This window comes from Zonotrichia albicollis, chromosome 9 (assembly GCF_047830755.1).
Source record: "Zonotrichia albicollis isolate bZonAlb1 chromosome 9, bZonAlb1.hap1, whole genome shotgun sequence".
In the NCBI taxonomy this organism is placed as follows: Eukaryota; Metazoa; Chordata; class Aves; order Passeriformes; family Passerellidae; genus Zonotrichia; species Zonotrichia albicollis.
In genome coordinates, this window is record NC_133827.1 from 38592633 (window position 1) to 38609599 (window position 16967).

General features: G+C 49.1%; 1 protein-coding gene across 7 annotated transcripts in view; it reads left to right on the forward strand.

Moving 5' to 3' along the window:
• The window catches only part of MECOM (MDS1 and EVI1 complex locus), a 321931-nt gene that overhangs the window by 271574 nt on the left and 33390 nt on the right, over positions 1 to 16967 (forward strand). For 6 of the 7 annotated variants that reach the window (XM_074547472.1, XM_074547473.1, XM_005484750.4 and 3 more), the window contains exons 3-4: positions 6244 to 6378; positions 16562 to 16664. In XM_074547472.1, coding sequence (XP_074403573.1) covers positions 6244 to 6378; positions 16562 to 16664 — 238 coding nt within the window. Of the gene's footprint in view, positions 1 to 4359; positions 4664 to 6243; positions 6379 to 16561; positions 16665 to 16967 lie in introns of those variants that run through there. The other variant, XM_074547474.1, reaches the window with a different exon arrangement.

Here is a 16967-nt window from a genome sequence, read left to right on the forward strand (position 1 = left end):
AGGGTTCATTCACACCAGGATAAGAACACAGGGCTGTGCTGTCAAGCTCAGATTAGGATATGAAGGAACATGCTACTTTAGAGCCCACATTTTAATGGGAGAGAAGAAGTAGAGCCTTTCTGCTCAGCATTTGGGCAGCTGTGTGCTGTCCCAGACCATAAGAGGGGGTGCAGCAGAGCTTGTGGAAGGCTTCACCCACACGTGGACCCCAGCACTGCCATGCATCCCCCTGTGTGGGCACCGAGCATCCCCATGGATTGTGCTGTGAGTGCTCAGCTTTTGGGGAGAGCAGCCCATGCCATGCTGTGCCTGTGCAGGGCTGGGGCTCTGTGTGCTCCCCGAGCTCAGCTCTGTCCCCACAGCCAGAGCAGAGCTCCTTCAACTTTTTTATTGCCTGCACATGCACCGCTGTAACTTTTTTGCAAGGATACAGGGTCGTTTATTTTTTTCCCCCGAAGGCAGTAGGTACTTTTGGGAGGGGAGGCAGGGGGGAAATGTGTGTTTTTCTGCACGCCCCTCATTTCACACTGGTAAATGTCCCAATCTGTGGAGGTCCCTGACTCAGCTGGAGGTTCCAGGCTTTGCTGTCAAAATGGGACCCTTCCAGTGGTGGGGTGAGCCCCTGGAGCCCTGCAGTGCTCTGGGGAAGGGAAGGGGTGCAGAGCACAGCACTGATCCCCCTGCATCCCACAGCCGGGCCGGGGGGAGGAAACCCACCCTCCAGCAGTGCTGGCAAAGCCAGCCTGACCCGAGCAAATGAAAATAATCAAAAGTAATTAGAAGCGTGCTGGACTGCTCCTCAGAGATCTGTGCGAGAGAATAAACATGCCGGAGCCCTCCGAGCCACTGCAAGGGCCCATGTCTGAGCTGTTAGGTGCCCTGACCTTGTCCACATAAAGACGTGATTTATGAAGTGCAGGGCACAGCAGCAGGGCTTCTGTCTTCTCCAGGAGAACCAAATTACTGAGGTGGAGATTAACATGCTTTCAGTTGGGCCCATTTCCAGACCAAGGGAAATTTCTTATTTACATTTTTTTTTTTTTACCTTTAATTTTCTCCTCCTCTCCCTCACTTGAAAACTGCCTTTTGGCTGGGAGGGATGAGCCAGGCAGAGTGTGAGGGCAGGAGGGGCAGCAGGGACATGGCACTGATGTGGGGGGCACTGCCATGCCCACCCCACTCCTTCATCAAGTGCTGGAAATTATCTAACTCTTCCCCCTGAAATCAGCAGCAACACTTGTATTTTCACCTGTTTTTATTTTTCCTTTCAAGTTGATATCCACAACACGGGGTGGGAGGAATTGACATGCAGAAACTGTGTTGCCTTTCGTTCTTGTTGCTGTTTCCCAGGTCTGTCCTGGAGCATTTGGATATGTTTGGAAAACGTTGTTTTTTGTGTTTGTTTCACTTTGCTTTTCCTCTCCCTCTCCACGTTGAAACACTCACCCAGTGTTTCAAACACTCATCACAGTGTTAGCCAGGATGCTCAGTGTTGTGTTTAGTCACTTTGAGATATATAACATTAAACGCCTCTCGAAAAGGTGGCTGTGAAGCAGCTTGTCTACAAACGAAAGGATAATATTTAACATATTATGAACATTTACGGTATTTAAAAAATCACCAGCGACTTGTCTGATTTTCCCCCATTGTCCTCGGCAGCGTTTGGCCCCAGGAAGCCCATTAAACGTGGACAGTGCCGTTATTTCATCTGGCTGTGGCCGAGCTGCTTTGCTTTGCTTTAATGATGTGCTGGAATGCACGATGCCCATAGGGTCTCCATTAGAAGAACTTTTACTTCTGGGACGACCATGAAGTTAAAGGCTTAAAAGAGGCATCAGTTTACAGCCTGGTGGGAATTACTAGCAGACTGGAGTACTAACTCCTGACTGCTCCACTAATAGAGCGACTTGTTTTAAATAAACAATTGCCAACGGGACCCTGTGGAAATATCTGGGCCTCTTGAAGCGCCCACCGAACCGTCTGAGGGGAGAGGGGAAAGGCGGCAAGAGACGTTTAAAAGGTTTTCGCTTGAAAGAAGAAATACATCGCGGTGTGTTGATGTGTGTTGGTGTGTGTATCCATATCCAGGAATGGGGATGCTGGAGGTCCCGACTGAAGGCAGGGTCAGCCTTGACCCTCCGTGCCTCCCAACCCCGGCTGAGGGGCATGAGCCTTCCCCCCCTCTTCTTCATCATCCTCCGTATTAAAGCCGAACCGCTGGGAGGGCTGCATGAAGGAAAACTATTTAAAAAAGGGGTTTCCCCCCTAAAAAAGGGGAGCGGTGCCCCGCTGGCGGTGTCCCGGCGGCGAGCGCCACCCAGCGGCGGCGGGCGGCGCTGCGGGCGAGCCGCGGAGCGGGCCGGGCCGGGCCGGGCCCCGCCGGTACCGGGAGCCGCTTTTGTTTATCCACCGGCGCTTCCTCCCTTTGTGCCGCGGCCCAGGGGGAGGGAAAGGGGGGGCTCCGGCTCCCCATCGGGGGCTCTGATCAGGCCGATGGGCTCGAGCAATCAGTTTCCCAGATTACTTGTATTTAATACACAATGCATCATAAAGCAAATCCCTCATCCTGACAGGGAGAAAATAGAACAGCTCATAGCGCGAGCCGGGCCAATTTATGGCTAAATTAAAAAAAAAAAAAAAAAAAAAAAAAAGGAAAAAAGAGAGAGAGAGAGGGAGGAAAAATAAGAAGGAAAAAAACCACCCCAACAATGGGGAGCGGAGGGAGGGCAGGAACCCACGGCCCCGCACACCGGGCGGGCTCCGGTTCCCAGGCCCGGGCGCTCTGGGAATCTCCCACCGGGTTTTTTGAGGTTAGTGACAAAGGATTTTTTTTTCTTTTTTTCCTGTCCTACCTACCACCACTGCGTGCGGGTTTTGGTTGTTTTTTTTTTCCCCCGTCTCTCTCCCCTCGGACAATAGCCATTATCTGAGCTAACAGGTCAATGTCACAGATAACGGGCCGCTGAGACGAATCCATCAGCATCTCCTGTCACTCGGCTTCTCGCCCTCCCCCTCGCTCTCCTTCCCCGGCCCCACTTGGCCCCCCAGGGAAGAAAAATTCACTTTTAGTCTGAAAAATATATCTGCACGAAAAAAAAAAAAAAAAGTGGGTGGCACTTCTGTATGGTGCAATAAAAGATACTGCTCAGCCCTCTTATTTTTTCTTTTTCCCCTGCCCTCTTCCCAAAGCACATATGCGAGGATCTCTCCGTAGTGAACGCGGGCTGTTCCAAACTTGGCGGACGTTTGCGGCTTTGCGGCTCGGTTGGATTTCGGGTCCATTGAAGCCGGGAGAGCCCCGAGCCGGGCGGGAGGGAGCGGGCCCGGCCGGCAGGTAGAGCCCGGCCTCCCGCCGCTCCATTCATGGGATTCGTTACCAAAGAAATAAAAGGAGAAAAAAAATTTTTTTTTAAATCGTTTAGGAAGCGGCGGCAAGCGGGGCGATGCTTCCGCGGCACCAAACGGGGTCGTCGCAGAAACTGGCCGGGGGGAGAAAAAAAAAAAAAAGTTGCATTTCATTAAATATCGTTATTAATAACCAGAGTGACGCGATGACGGGGACAATTCGGGTAACGTGCCGGGCGCGCCAGCACCGGGAGCAGCCGTCGGGGCGAGCGCGGCTCCCGCTCGCTGCAGCCCCCGTTGGGCTCCGGGCTGCGGGCTCCGGGGCGAGCAGCGGCGGCCAATAAATAGCGGCGAGGCCCGAGGCACCGCGCACCGGCGGCCCCGGGCGGGGGATGCGGCCGGGGGGGCGCGGCGGGGGCCGCCCCCGCGGGCTGCCGGTGAGCCCCCGCCGCGGGGCCGCTGCTCCGCGACCTGGCGGTGACCCCCGGCCGCGGGGCCGCTGTCGCTTTAAGCGCGCCGGGAGCGCCGCCGCCGCCGCCCCGGACGGGGGGGCCGGGGAGGATTGGTGGGGGGGGGAAAGGCGGCCGGAGCGGCCGGGGCTGCCCCGCTTTAAAGAGACAGTGCCCGAAAGGGGAGCGGCGGGAGGGCACGGCCCGACGGGGTGGGCGGGGAGGGGGGGCGGAGAGGGCCGCGCCGGGCCGGGCCGGGCGCTGCCCGGGGGTGCGGCGGGGAAGCAGCGCCGCGGGCAGGCTGCGGGCGTGGGGAGGGGGAGAGCCGCCCGTCCGTCCGCCCTCCCACGCGCACTCACTTTTCTCCCATCCCCGGCGGAGAAGTGAAAGAAGTTTGTTTTGTTGAGCGGTGCGCTGTGGGGTTTGTTGTTGTTGTTTTTCTTTTTCCCCTTTTTTTTTTTTTTCCTTTCCCCCCTTCCTCTTCCTGAAGAGGCTTGTGTGGGTTTTAGGTGTTTTTTTTTTTTCCTTTTTTTTTATCCTTCCTCCCCCTTCCCCGATAACTTTTTTCGCACACGCCGCCCCAAAGCCAGCCGATAAGACCAGGAGGGGCCGAAAGGGGACGGGGATGGCGAGGCGGCAGGAACCCGCCGAGCCCCGCCGCCGCTGAGCCCTCCGGGGCCGGCAGCCCCCGCCCGGGCCCCGCCGCCCCCCGCACATGGTGCAGCGCCCCGCACCGCGCCCGCCGCTCCCCGGACCCCGACGGCCGCGGCCTCCGCCCGCCTTTAACGCCGAGATGTTGCTTCCAGCCGCCTGAAGGATATTTGTTCCTCTGCCCCCTCCCTGCCCCCGCGGGCTCCCGGCGACACAAGGTAAGAGCGGCGAGCGCGGCGGCGGCGCTGCCACGGCCCCGCGGGACGCGGCCGCTTTGCCCCGTCGGTGCCGCCGCGCCGCCGGCCCGGGCCGGAGCCCAGACACCGGGCAGTGCGGGGTGAGCCCCTCTTCCCTCCTTGGGGCTTTCTCCGAACGGGAAAATTACACGTCCCGTTCCCGAGAGCAGCCGGCGGTGCGGGCGGCGGGGCAGCGTGCGCGCCCTTGGGGACCGAGCTCGCCCGGCGCGGCTCTGCGGGGCTCTGCGTGGCTCTGCGGGGCCTCCGGGCTGGGGGCGAGGTTTTCCACCGTCTCTTCAGGAGGAGAGGGCAGAGCCCGGCTTGGCGAGGCGATGCTCGGTGCCCCGCGGGCTGCGCGCACCCTCCGCGCCCCCATCCGCGGCCCGGCCCGATCGCGGCCCCGGGGGTGAGCGGGGGCGAGCGGGGCAGGTCCCGCGGGGACAGCGCGGGGCTCGGCCCGGCACCGCGGAGGATCCGGGCTGGGACATCCGAGAGCTCCGGGGAGCGGCAGCGGCGGCTCCGGGCGCTCCCCGGCGGGGCGCAGCTTCCCGAGCCCTTCGCTTTCGTTTGGGGCGTTTCGGGTTGTTTCCTTAATTTTGCTGTGAAAATGGGGCGGCTGCTGCCGGGGGCAAGGAGAAGTTGTTACAGTTTAGCAGTGAGCTTCCCGGGAAGCTGTGGGAAGTTTGGAATAGGCCGATGGTGAAGCGTGCAAATAATGATATTCAGTCCGCTGTAATGATTAGTAATTTGTCATAATATTAGAATAGAGCATCGTCTTTAGCTTGTCCACGAGCAGTCTCATTATATTTGTTTATTGTCTGCATAATTGGAACCATTTATTGGTGTGTATTGAATACTGCCATGGTTTGCATGAGTGTTTATGTTGTTTTTCATTTATTCTCTTTATTTTGACATAAGGAGTTCTGTTATTTGCTTCGATTAAGGGGAGGGATTTAAGTGTTGCACAGGACTGTTTGGGAAGTGTAATGGTAAAACAAGATAAATAACTCTGCCTACCAGATAAAGTTTGGTTCAGAGCAACAAATATAAAAATTCTAAATGAGTGCTGCAATCAAAGTAAATCCTAAAACAAAACAGAAACGTTAAATGAAGCCAACACCATCTATTTTAATAATTTTTGTTATAGTTTTGCCAGATTCTTATTTAATTAAAATAATAATTTCAGACACAGTCATTGATGAATGCATAGAAAATCAGGTGCCTCTTAAATTAACATACTGTTTCCTTGCAATAATTAGGCAACATTTCGATTACTTGTAAATAATTGTCAAGACGTTTTTCAGAACATTTGTTGTCTTTTTATTATTATGTATGTATTCTGACAGTTCCTAAAAAAATCTCAGCAGGGAAACATATTTCTGAATAAACACACCATTACTATTGCTGCTACTATTGTTTATTATTATTATTATTATTATTATTATTATTATTATTATTATTATTATTATCTGCTTGTTTATCTGGAAACCTGTGATTTATCTTTTGATTAGAATACTCAGCTAGCGACAGAAAGATTTACTCTTTCATATTCTTCTTTTTAGATCTTGGATGAGTTTTGCAATGTGAAGTTCTGCATAGATGCCAGTCAACCAGATGTAGGAAACTGGCTCAAATATATCAAGTTTGCTGGATGCTACAATCAGCACAACCTTGTTGCATGTCAAATAAGTGATCAGGTACGTGGTGTTCACTTTCTGGACTTACTTTTTAAAGGAACTTTCACGTGTCAATGGAAAAAAAAATAACAGCATTTCACAACAGCTTTTGGCCTGTTTGCTGTTATGGCAAATGATAAGGTACAGATGGAAATGCAGAATGGAATAATTTTGATTAGGGGCGGTAGAAAATACGAATTTTCAGTTTTATGTATTGTTGTTCAATTCATGAAGGAGTTTTTTTGGTCTTATGTCTGATAAAATTCAGGGCTGCTTTCTAAGGGATACGAAGGCATTATGTGCTGATTTTGAATTGGGAGCATTTTCTGGCTCCTGTTGCAGTCCACTTGGATTGCTGTGTTAAATCGTAGAGTTGGTTGGATGCTGCAGCATGAATTTAATGGGAAGAGGGGAGGACACAAAAGTGATAATGTTACCAGTGTACTTGCATGTGTGGGGCTTTGGATTTGAATGCACACATGCATGGATATTACTGTGCCTTCCCATACACTTTGCTGGAACTCGTAGTACTTATGTGCTGAATCAGGGTCTTCGGTGGTTTTCTTTTTCTTTTCATTTATTGCACTTAAATCCACTCTTTGTTGGGCTGAAACGTTATTTATCCTTGTGTGTTGGGAAAAAGGCTGGGATATGCAGAGGAAGAATGCAGTAAAGCATTTTGTTTTCAATTATGCTGATGAGTTATTAGGTGTTTCCTAAATCAGGGTTTGCTTTTGTCTGCGGATAACACAGGCCATTATGAAATATTTTAATGGGCAAAGTTAGGCAGAGGAAGCTTTTCTTCTTTAAAGTAAAATACCTAAAACAGCAAAGCAACAGCTGATTGTGAATTCTTGTTTCCAATTTAAACTTCGCTACCTGCAACATAGAATTCGATTCATTTAATCAGTGTTTCATTTTTCACCACTTAATTAACTGCATCAGGTGAATGTTAAAGATTATCTTTAGCTGATTTAATTGCCTTGACAGTATTGAAAGAAGAATCACAACCAGACACAAAGCTTCAATTAGAAATCATTCTTTCTAATCAAATTCCATATGTATAGGAAATGAATGTGAGGGAGCCTGCTATTTCCAGCCCAGTGCTACGTATTTCACTCATGTGAGATAGCTGATTAAAACTGGGTTAAATAACTTTCTCAGAAACTATGAGAGAAGATCTTTTTCATTTCCAACTTTTACAGTTCAGCCCTGAGCACATGTAGCATGGAACGAGCCAGCGGAGCGAGAGATAATTTCTTTTCTATACAGCAGCTGGTTTAACTAAAGAAACCATAAAGGTTATTAGTAAAAGCAAGTTACGTTTTCCAAGCTGAAATACGCTTTGTGCTGAAAAACGATAAATTCTGTCCGTGCAGAGCGTTTATGGAACAATGATAGGAAAAGAAAACTATGTAGATTAATTGAAACAGCAAATTCAAGCATTTTACATTGAGCAGGAGCTGGTGTAGGTAGGTAAGATGAGAAGAAATCACATGCATTGGTCAAGCAACTCACTGTCTTTGGGTCGGTGCTGGGGATCTGCAGCAGAAAGTGCAGGCGAGGCTGAGCCATCAGCATCTCCCTCTGAGCGCACTCCCGCGCTTTGACGTTTTTGGAAGCAAAGTTATGGCGCTTTTAACTTTCTCTTTTTTTTAGTGTTTACATTTCTGACATTTGGTAATGGTGGCTGTACTGCTGCCAATAATTCCCTTCATTCACTGGAGACTTGTTATTTATTTTGCACAGTATCGTGCTGTTCATAATTCCATATTTTTATTGCGTTTTGTTGCTGAGATTTGCAAATTAAGATTTGGTTGTCTTTCAAGTAGCTTGTTGTGATCTGGGTGCTGTCAGCAGGAGATTGTTGTTCATTTGGCCCTCTGGAAACGCTGCACACTTACCCACAAAATCGTCCGCGCACTCCAACGTTTTATGACCAGAGCCTAAAAAGTTAATGCTAAAAATGTGCTCTCGAATCTTAAAGCAAGAAACTCTTTCTAACAGCTCCTCCTTCTGCTTTCTTCTGGCACAAGCTCACCAGAGGTAATATAAAATATAATGGGAAGGCAAACTGGGAAATGGACGTTACATGGCCAAACATGTGCGTGTACAAGGAGTGACAAATGCAAGTCAGGGCTGAGTGTGCACATATAGACTGTGTGGGGCTGCCTGGGTCACTCAGCCTTAGTAGCTCCTGGAAAATAAAAGGGGGGAAAAAAGAAAAAGAAGGGAACAAAAAGGAGAAATAAAAATAAGGTGAAGATGGATGTGTGTGTCAGTGGTTGTGGCTAGAGCTGGAGGGCAGAGACGATGCAGCCCAGCTGGTACAGGGGACCCCAGCTCAGCTGCAGCCACAGCCAGGGCTGGGTGCAGGCAAGGGGGACACCCCAGTTCTTGCTGCCTCCCCCAGGGACACCAAGCAGCTCAGCAGCCCTGGTTGCACAGGGAGCATCCCCTGTCCGCGCTCGCTCCCGAGCCACTGACACTCGATCAGCAGTAATTGTTCACCTCTAATTGCTTCAACTCATCTGTAAAATTCACAAGCAAACATTGGGCTGTACCTGAGAAGGTGAAAGATCCTTCCAGTGCTCCCGGCCTCATGCTGCCCACAAGTTTATGTTACTAAATTCAAGCTTGACTGATAGGTATGGCTCCCAGACTGCTCGAGGCAGGATTGAGATGAACTCAGGGCGGTGTGTAATCTGGTCTCTCTTCTGTGTTCTACCTGCTGTATTTAACAAAAAGAGGGAAAGAAAAACATTTTTTTGTCATATTCTCTCTTAGGGTTTTTTCAGAGACATACCACCCCACCCCCTGACTCACGGCTGGGGTTAGGTTTCATCACTTAGGATCAACTTTACAAAAGGCCTGGGCTCTTTCTTATGACTGTATAAATGAGCTTTGCTGAGATGAACAGCTTGATAATGGTGGGATGCAGTCAAAACATGTACGCTGGATGCAACTCATGTTTCATTTGATTGCAGCTGGAGTAGGGCTTAAAAGCTGCATTTTTGTACTTATTTTTTTTTAAATCTCGAATGAGGTCGATCTAGGATTTCTTATTGCTGTCTTATTATTATCTCTTGTCACACCCAATCTAACCTGAACATATGTAATTTTAGTTGTATATCAATAATGAAATTCCACAAACTGGGCACTCAGTTTTTTGCTTTTCCCCAAAGAGACTACAGTGTGTGCAGAGCTGCAGAGAGCCTTGTCACTGTTCTTGCCCTGGAATGTGCTTTTTCAGCTCAGAGGCAGTTTAGGATTCTAGAGCAGTTTCTGCTAACTTGGACGACTCCTCTCTTTTATCGTTAAATATCTATTAGTTCAACTTTTTAATGACTTCAGAATGATTGGCTCTGTTAGGCTCTCTGGCAGTGCTGTCAGACCAGCAAAAGCATTATTTTTAAAGATATATGTTAATGGAAGTGCAGTTTCAAATCAAGCAGTGGCATGGCAGTGTCTGTCACACATTCCAGGCTGAGATCACGGTCACCTTCAAACTACAAATTATTTTTTTTTACTTTTTTTTATTTTTAGAAAGATTGTTGGTAGCTGTTGATGTTAAAAACCCAGAATACTGTTTTTATCTTGCTTATTGCTTACGGAGTTCTGACAGTGATACAGACACATAGTGCTGTGAAAGCGACCTGGATTTCCAGATCCCTTTCCCCCCAACACAGCAGCTCCTGAAGAGTCCCCTTGGTTTATCCACAGAAAACTCAGTGACTCAAGATCACTTTACTGAGGTTTTAGATTGCTGTGCGTGCTGCAATAGGTTTTTAGTGGGTTTTTGTGTGCGTGTTTTGTTTCCTTGCCTTATACTCAAGTACGTGCCACTGCAAAGGGAGCAAAACCAGTAGTATCACACTCTTAACAACGTGCCCGATGTCAGTAATATAAACTTACAGGAGTGAACCTACTGCTGTAGGTTCCAGCAGCTCTGATCCCACCTTACACGTTTTACAAACTTTTTTAATCTGCAGGCACAGCTTCATGTTTCAGGTTTTACGGCCGCGGCCCCCTGTCCGTGGCGGGCAGGGGCTCCTGCACAGCCACCTGCAAAAGTTGTGTATTTAAGGAATAGTTCTGAGGCTTTGTTGTCAGAGAGTGAAATTAAGGTTTTGGCTGTTGTGGGTCAGGAGGGCACGCACACACTGAGCTCACACAGGGCTCTGTTCTGCCATGATTCTTCCTGTGAGTTGCTGGTTATTAAGCAAATAAAGCTTAATCCAACTCCCACTAAAAATCTGTCTCCAGTGGAGCTGGTGGGATGAAGAGCTGCTCAGTGGTGATTTTCCACTTGCTGCAGTTAGAGCTGAGGCTGTGGGTGAAATTCCTGCCTGGGCTTTATGACTGCCTGTGTTATCTGGAATTTGATGCACTGGTGGTGTTACTGCTCTCAGCACTGGACTGTCCTGATGTGACCTAAAGTAAACTGTTTATAAACCAAACCTAGAAACTTCTTGTTACCATATCTGCAAAGTGATGAGGTTTTTCTTGCTGATTCATGTTTCATGAAAGTGATAAGGGATTTTCTGTGATGAGGGCTGTCAAACCCTACTCATCTGCTCATTAAAACGTAGAGAATTATGGGCAACCACAGAGCCAGGACAAGACTGCACCTTGCTTGATATTGGTGTGGTTCATAATGCAGGTTCATGGGTGTTGGAGGGCAGCACATTGGTTAGATCAGCTCAGGAGAACAGCTGGGTGACAGAAGTTGGTATCTGGTGTCAGTGGATAGTGATCCCTAAGGAAAAGGTTCTGCAGGACCAGAGCAGCTTGGAGGAGCCAAGGCTTTCACAGAAGCTAAAATTCACTGACAGTGGAAGAAGACCTGGTGGTACTGGGGAGGGAGGTGGCCTGGAGGCCCCCAAGACGCCAAAAAGGGTGCCCTGCAGAGAGATATCCTGAGTTCCCTTCTTGCTCTGGGGAGCAGGAAGGTGGAAGAATGGGGATTCCTGGAGCATCCTTCCTCCAGTCCATCCTGCATAGAGATTTTGGGGCATTTTGGAAATGAAGAATGAAAGGATTCACAGCCCTGGTGCTGAGACACTGTGGTGCTTCCCTGCCCTGTCTCTAGGGGGAAGGGGAGAGTCTGGCAGGGTTCTTTCTCCCCTCTGGGCTCCCACTTGTGCCCCTGCAGCCCCTTGCATGCAGAGACTTGCGGACTTTCGCCTCTGGATTTTTGCTCAAGTTTTCTTTGGGCCCAGTACAGCTCTCAGGCAGGACTCCTCTACCTTGGCCCTTGAAAAAACTCCAGTTTCTTTCAATTTATCATTTGCCTGAGTATAGCAAAGAGAACCTGGCTCGGGTTTCATCACACAGCACTCCAGCTGCATGAGTTGTTCATCATGGGAGCTAAAATTGAAGCTGTTCTATTTGGACCTTTTTCTTTCTTGTTTTTTCCCTTCAAACTCTTAATTACAGCTTGTTGTGAAGCTGTGTGTCTGTTCGTCCTTCTCATTTATCTGGCGGGTATAATTCCTGATTTCGATGGAGCTCCTTGGATGGAGCTCATTAGTAGTTTTGGACATTTAATTTGTTTTACTTTTCAAGCAAATTCCACTCGTGCTCTGAAGCAGTGTGGAGGTGGATGCCAGTTGGCAGCATGCACTCTGCCTCTTGGGGCACATTCCCCAAAGGAGCTGGGAGATGGGGCAGCCTTGCTTGGGGTGGTGAACCCATGGACTGTGGCCAGTGAGTACTGGTGGGGCTCACCAGGGACCAGTCCACTTTTGGGGTCTTCTGTTCCATCCCACCATGCCAAGCTGGGTCCTCCTGTGTGCACAGTGCAGGACAGGATCCCTGGGTGCCTCCCCTGTGGTGGGAGCTGTGAGTTCAGCACATAAAGCACAAACTGCATCCATTGGAGCAGCATCTCTAGCCTGCCCTAAAATATGAATTTCCCCGGCAGCTCTGAACCACGTGCAATGTTCCCCAAATCTGTAGGCAGGGATAAAGGGTTTATCTGGATGCACCAGAGCACAGCTCCTCTTTGGGGCACCACAAACGTGTGCATGGCACTTCCTGCCTTCTCTCACACTCAGTGACTGATTTGCTGCTTTTCCCCCCAAAACCTTGCCTTCAATGAACCCCTCCTGGTTCTGGGGGATGCTGGTGGGAGCAGAGGGGGGTCCAGGCAGGGCTGGCAGGGGCAGGGGATGGCTGGGGGGCTTCAAAGCTCAGGGGCTCCGTGGCTGAGCGCGGCCCCAGCCGAGCTCGCGGGGAGCGCGTTGCGCTATTATTTCAATTATTACAACTTCCTGAATAGGTCGAAGGTCGTTCATAATTCACGCTTCTGTCATCTTTACACATGCCAAATGCAGTCTATTAAGCATAAATAAAATTTCAAGTGCCTGACCAGGAAAAGTAAACTGGGATTCATAACAATGAGGCCTTATTCATCCATTTAAAAGTGAATTGTGTGTGTTCCTTTTTTTTTTCTTTTCCCCCCCCCCTCCCCTTTCCCTTTATGGCTTTGCAGTTTGGGAGCTTTTATTTCTGCTCGGTAGCACAGATCTCTGACCTGCAGCGTGGGTGTGGGCAGGCACAGAGCACTGATGAGCCAGGCCTCCCCCAGCCTCTCCCCACCTCAGACCCCCTGAACTTTGAAAGTGTTTCCAGACCTGAATCCGATTTTGCTCTTCCTACGTAAACTGTAGTCACACACCGTTGATCCCAGGGCATGTGAAATGAGCATCTGGAGTTTGCTTTTTTAATTTTTTTTCTCCCCCTCCTCTGGTTGTTCCTCTCCTGTGCAGAAGCTCTTCCTATACTTGTTCTCAAGCAGATCCCAGTGCAGGTTAACCCAAAAAAGTTGGTTAATGCAGCAGCATCAGTCAGCTGCAGAAATGATAGCCAGAAAATTGAAACCTTTCATTAATTATAGTAAACTCAGGACTGTGTGCCAGAAATCTTCAAGCTTTGCAATTGAAAAATCCACTTATTTTATGATGGCATTTCCTAATACAAAAATACTGCCTGTGGTAGAGATGCTGTTCTTGCAAGACAGAGGCAGCCTAAGGGTACCTGTGGGGGCTGGGGATAATTTGTGAGGTTCCCCATCTGTGGGCTGCAGGATTTCCCCCCTCCCTGCCTGCCCTTGGTCATCTGCTGCTGCCTCAAAATTCAGGCAATGTGGTTCATTTCAACAGTTAGCTTCTCACTTTTCCTAGGTAGGGTAATTCCAGGAGTTTTTAGGTGGGAAGAGTGAGGAAAAAAAAAAAGCTATTAATGTGAAGTAATAAGGACAGCCTTTAAAATCAGAATAAATTTACCTGCATGACCATTTTGGTTTAAACTTCAAAATTTTAGATTCGCACTGCAATGTAAATTTATGTAAAAAGCGTTTCGTGCAGGTGAATTTTTTCAGTATATACAGAAATTATAAACATTATTTTTAATAATTAAAGTTAGTACTCTAATGATGTGAAAATGCCAGAGCTGCAAATGTGTCACTCAGCCTTTGTGGGAGAATGTTAGATCTGAAATGCAAAATAAAGAAACACTATTCAACTTAAAAAATGGAGTTTTTTTGGAACACTAATCTTGTTTCCCTGCTGAGGGACAGAGAGACTGGCCAGGCAGTTCCTGATAGGTAGCTGGGTAACTTTTAGATTTTTAAACAACAGTTCAGACAAGACAGCTGTCTACAGAGCCTGCTGCTGCTCGGGGCTGTGTCCCACAGCTGCAGGGAAGATGCTGCATCGCCCTGGGCTGCCCCAAGAACAGCAATGCTCCCCAGCTTTGATGGTGTTTCTTCATCCAGAGCCTGGGAACAAGACCCTCTTTATGCCCCAGTCCACGTGTCCTCCCTGTGTGGTGAGAGGTGAAAAGGTCTGTGCAGACACCTTTGGTGGGACAGGGAAAATACGGGAGAAAGCTCCGCTGTGGTTTTTGTTCGCTCCTTGGTGTGGGTGCAAAACCAGCCCAGGAAGAACAGCAGTTCTTACCTGACTGGGAAACAAAACCTGGGAGAAGAAGCAAGTCCTGGGCAGAGCAGAGGCTTTGGCACAGTCCCTCTGGGATGGTGGGAGTCCTGCTGTGTCCTGGCTGTGTGCTGCTCCTTCTGTGTCCTGCCGATGGAGGTCCCCAGAAATCTCTTCAGTCAGTGAGCACATATCATTATTCCACGCATTATTTTCCCCCCAGACCAGCCAGCAACTGGGCCTATCTTCCACAGATCCGGCTGCAGCTTTCCTTTCAGATATGCAGAGGCCAATGCACTTCTGGAATTAAAAATCCACTTTTCAACGCGTTCATAGTAACAAATGGAAAACCAAGCATTGCTTGCAGCAGATATTCACTGGATGTGGCATTGTCACTGGGTTTATTTGCAGGAGGTAAAAGCTGGCTACATTTAAATGTGTTTTTGCCTTTGATGGGATGAGCTGTGTTGTCTCAGTGCAGCCCCAGCGTGCTGAAGCTCTGCATCCTTTATCACTGACAGCAGCATTGGATGCTCAGGGAGCTGTGGTACCAGATACTTGCCTGGCTGCATGAAGGGATGCTTACAGGGCACTGCCAGGCTCTCTGTGCCTCCAAAACACTCTGTGGAGTTTGAAATCCCCTTGACCAGAGATACAAATGGGAAGCCCAAGCAGCCCAGGCTGGTGGTTCGATGAGGGAGGGTGGTGTGGATGAGGAGGGAGGGTGGATCACAGTCCGTAAACTCCTTTTCATGGTTTTTATGGGGAAAATTTGCCACAAGCAGGGGGTTGTGGCACTGCTACCTCGTGCCTGATGTGTTTTGCCAGCACTTCTGTCACCTGGTGAGGGGTGACAGAACAGGTATGGGATGAGCTGCCCCAGCAGCCTCCGCTGCCACTCCCTGCACTGTTCTCTGGAGCGGCTTTTGGGACAAACTGCAGGGAAAAAAAAACAAACCAAATCTGCGGAAATGCATCCGAATTTGATATTTTTAGGTGTTTATCCCATTTAGTAGGCATGGCTTATGCAGGCAGAAAGGATTAGGCTGTACGGCCACCTCCTGGAGGACACGGGTATGTGCTGGCTGCCGATGATGCTCCGGTGTGCCTGGGCAGGGAGAACATCACCCTGGGTGACAGTCCTGTGTGACCCGGCGGGGGAGGTACCCACAGACCTCCAGACACCTGTCCTTACCTGTGCCAAACTCCCCTGTGTGGCTTTGATCCCTGGAGGTGATGTGCTGCCTCTCTCCCCACGCACTGCAATGAGCGTTCAGAGTTAAAAGTTTCTGAGCAAACCCTTAAAAAATACTGAGAAAAAGCAAAGGCATCATTTTTTAGCCTTTAGGAAACATAGCTGTCATGTGGTTTTGTTTAACAAGGCCCGAGGAAGTTACTAATATTTATTTGAGCTGCTTCATGGAGCTTTTTAGTGCTCTTCACATTTCCTGCTGAGACAGAGAGCAGCCAGATGGATTTTGGGAATTTCCTTTCAGCAGAGCCTGGTGCTGCTGGCTTGTGCTTCCCCTGATATGGACCCAAGGGAGGGTGTCCCTTTGTCCTTCCCCACCACCTCCTGCACCCCAGAGGGCTCCTTCCCACAGCCCAGCATCACCTGTATGAGGGGACACGGTGTCACCAAACAGGACCACCACCAGCAGCTTTGGCTGCTCATGGTGTTTCTTCATCCAGGACTGATTTTTCCCCTGGTTTCCATTTGGAGCTAAGGAATAGCCAGGTGCTTACAAGCTTCTCTCCTCACAGCTTTTTGGACTGTGTGGATGGTTGGAATGGAGGGCTGGATGGTTGTGGCTTAACCAGCATCTCCTCATGTCTGCTTTAGAATTATAGAAACATCAAGGTTGGAAAAGACGCCTGACATAATTGAATAAGCATTAAAGTTACTTTAGTACTTTTACAGTGCAACAGGAATTCCTTCGCTTACCAGGATCACTCAGGGATGTGTTTTATGGCAGCTCTGTACTTTGGTTTGGTATAACTCAGCAGACAAGTTGCTGGTGATATCTGAAGTCATCACACAGCTCATTTTGCAGCAGAGGCTGTTGAAAGCAGTCCTTTTTATCCTCACAGAGCCCAAAATACAATGGCTTTGGGGCTGGAAGGAGCAGACTTGCCATGGTCATCATGAGTGGGCAGGCTCTGGCCACGAGGTCTGCCACACTCACCAGCAGGAGTTGATGTTTCTTTGCATGTTGTGGTGCTTATGCTTACCTTGCTTTTTCTTTCTATTTTTTTTTCCCCAGATATTCTACAGAGTGGTAGCAGATATTGAACCGGGAGAGGAGCTCTTACTGTTCATGAAGAGTGAAGATTATTCACATGAAACAATGGCTCCGGACATCCACGGTGAGCCTCTTCTTACTGTTTCATCTGCCAGAAAATATCACTGAAATTAATCCTGAATTCAGGAAGATTTTTTCTTCTGTTGGGATCTGGGATGGCTTCACTGCAGCCAGAGAGGAGAGCTGGACTGTGGTTGCATTTGTCCATCTTCTGCCCTTTTGTTCCTGATTGAAACTTGATTTTTTTGTGGATTTCAAAAGAAGAGCAACAGTCCCTGTATTTATCTGAAGACTGTGCTGCTCCTGCAGGAGCACGGCCCTGGCTATAGATTAATTTTTGTCATTTAGCCAAACAACTGTGACCTTG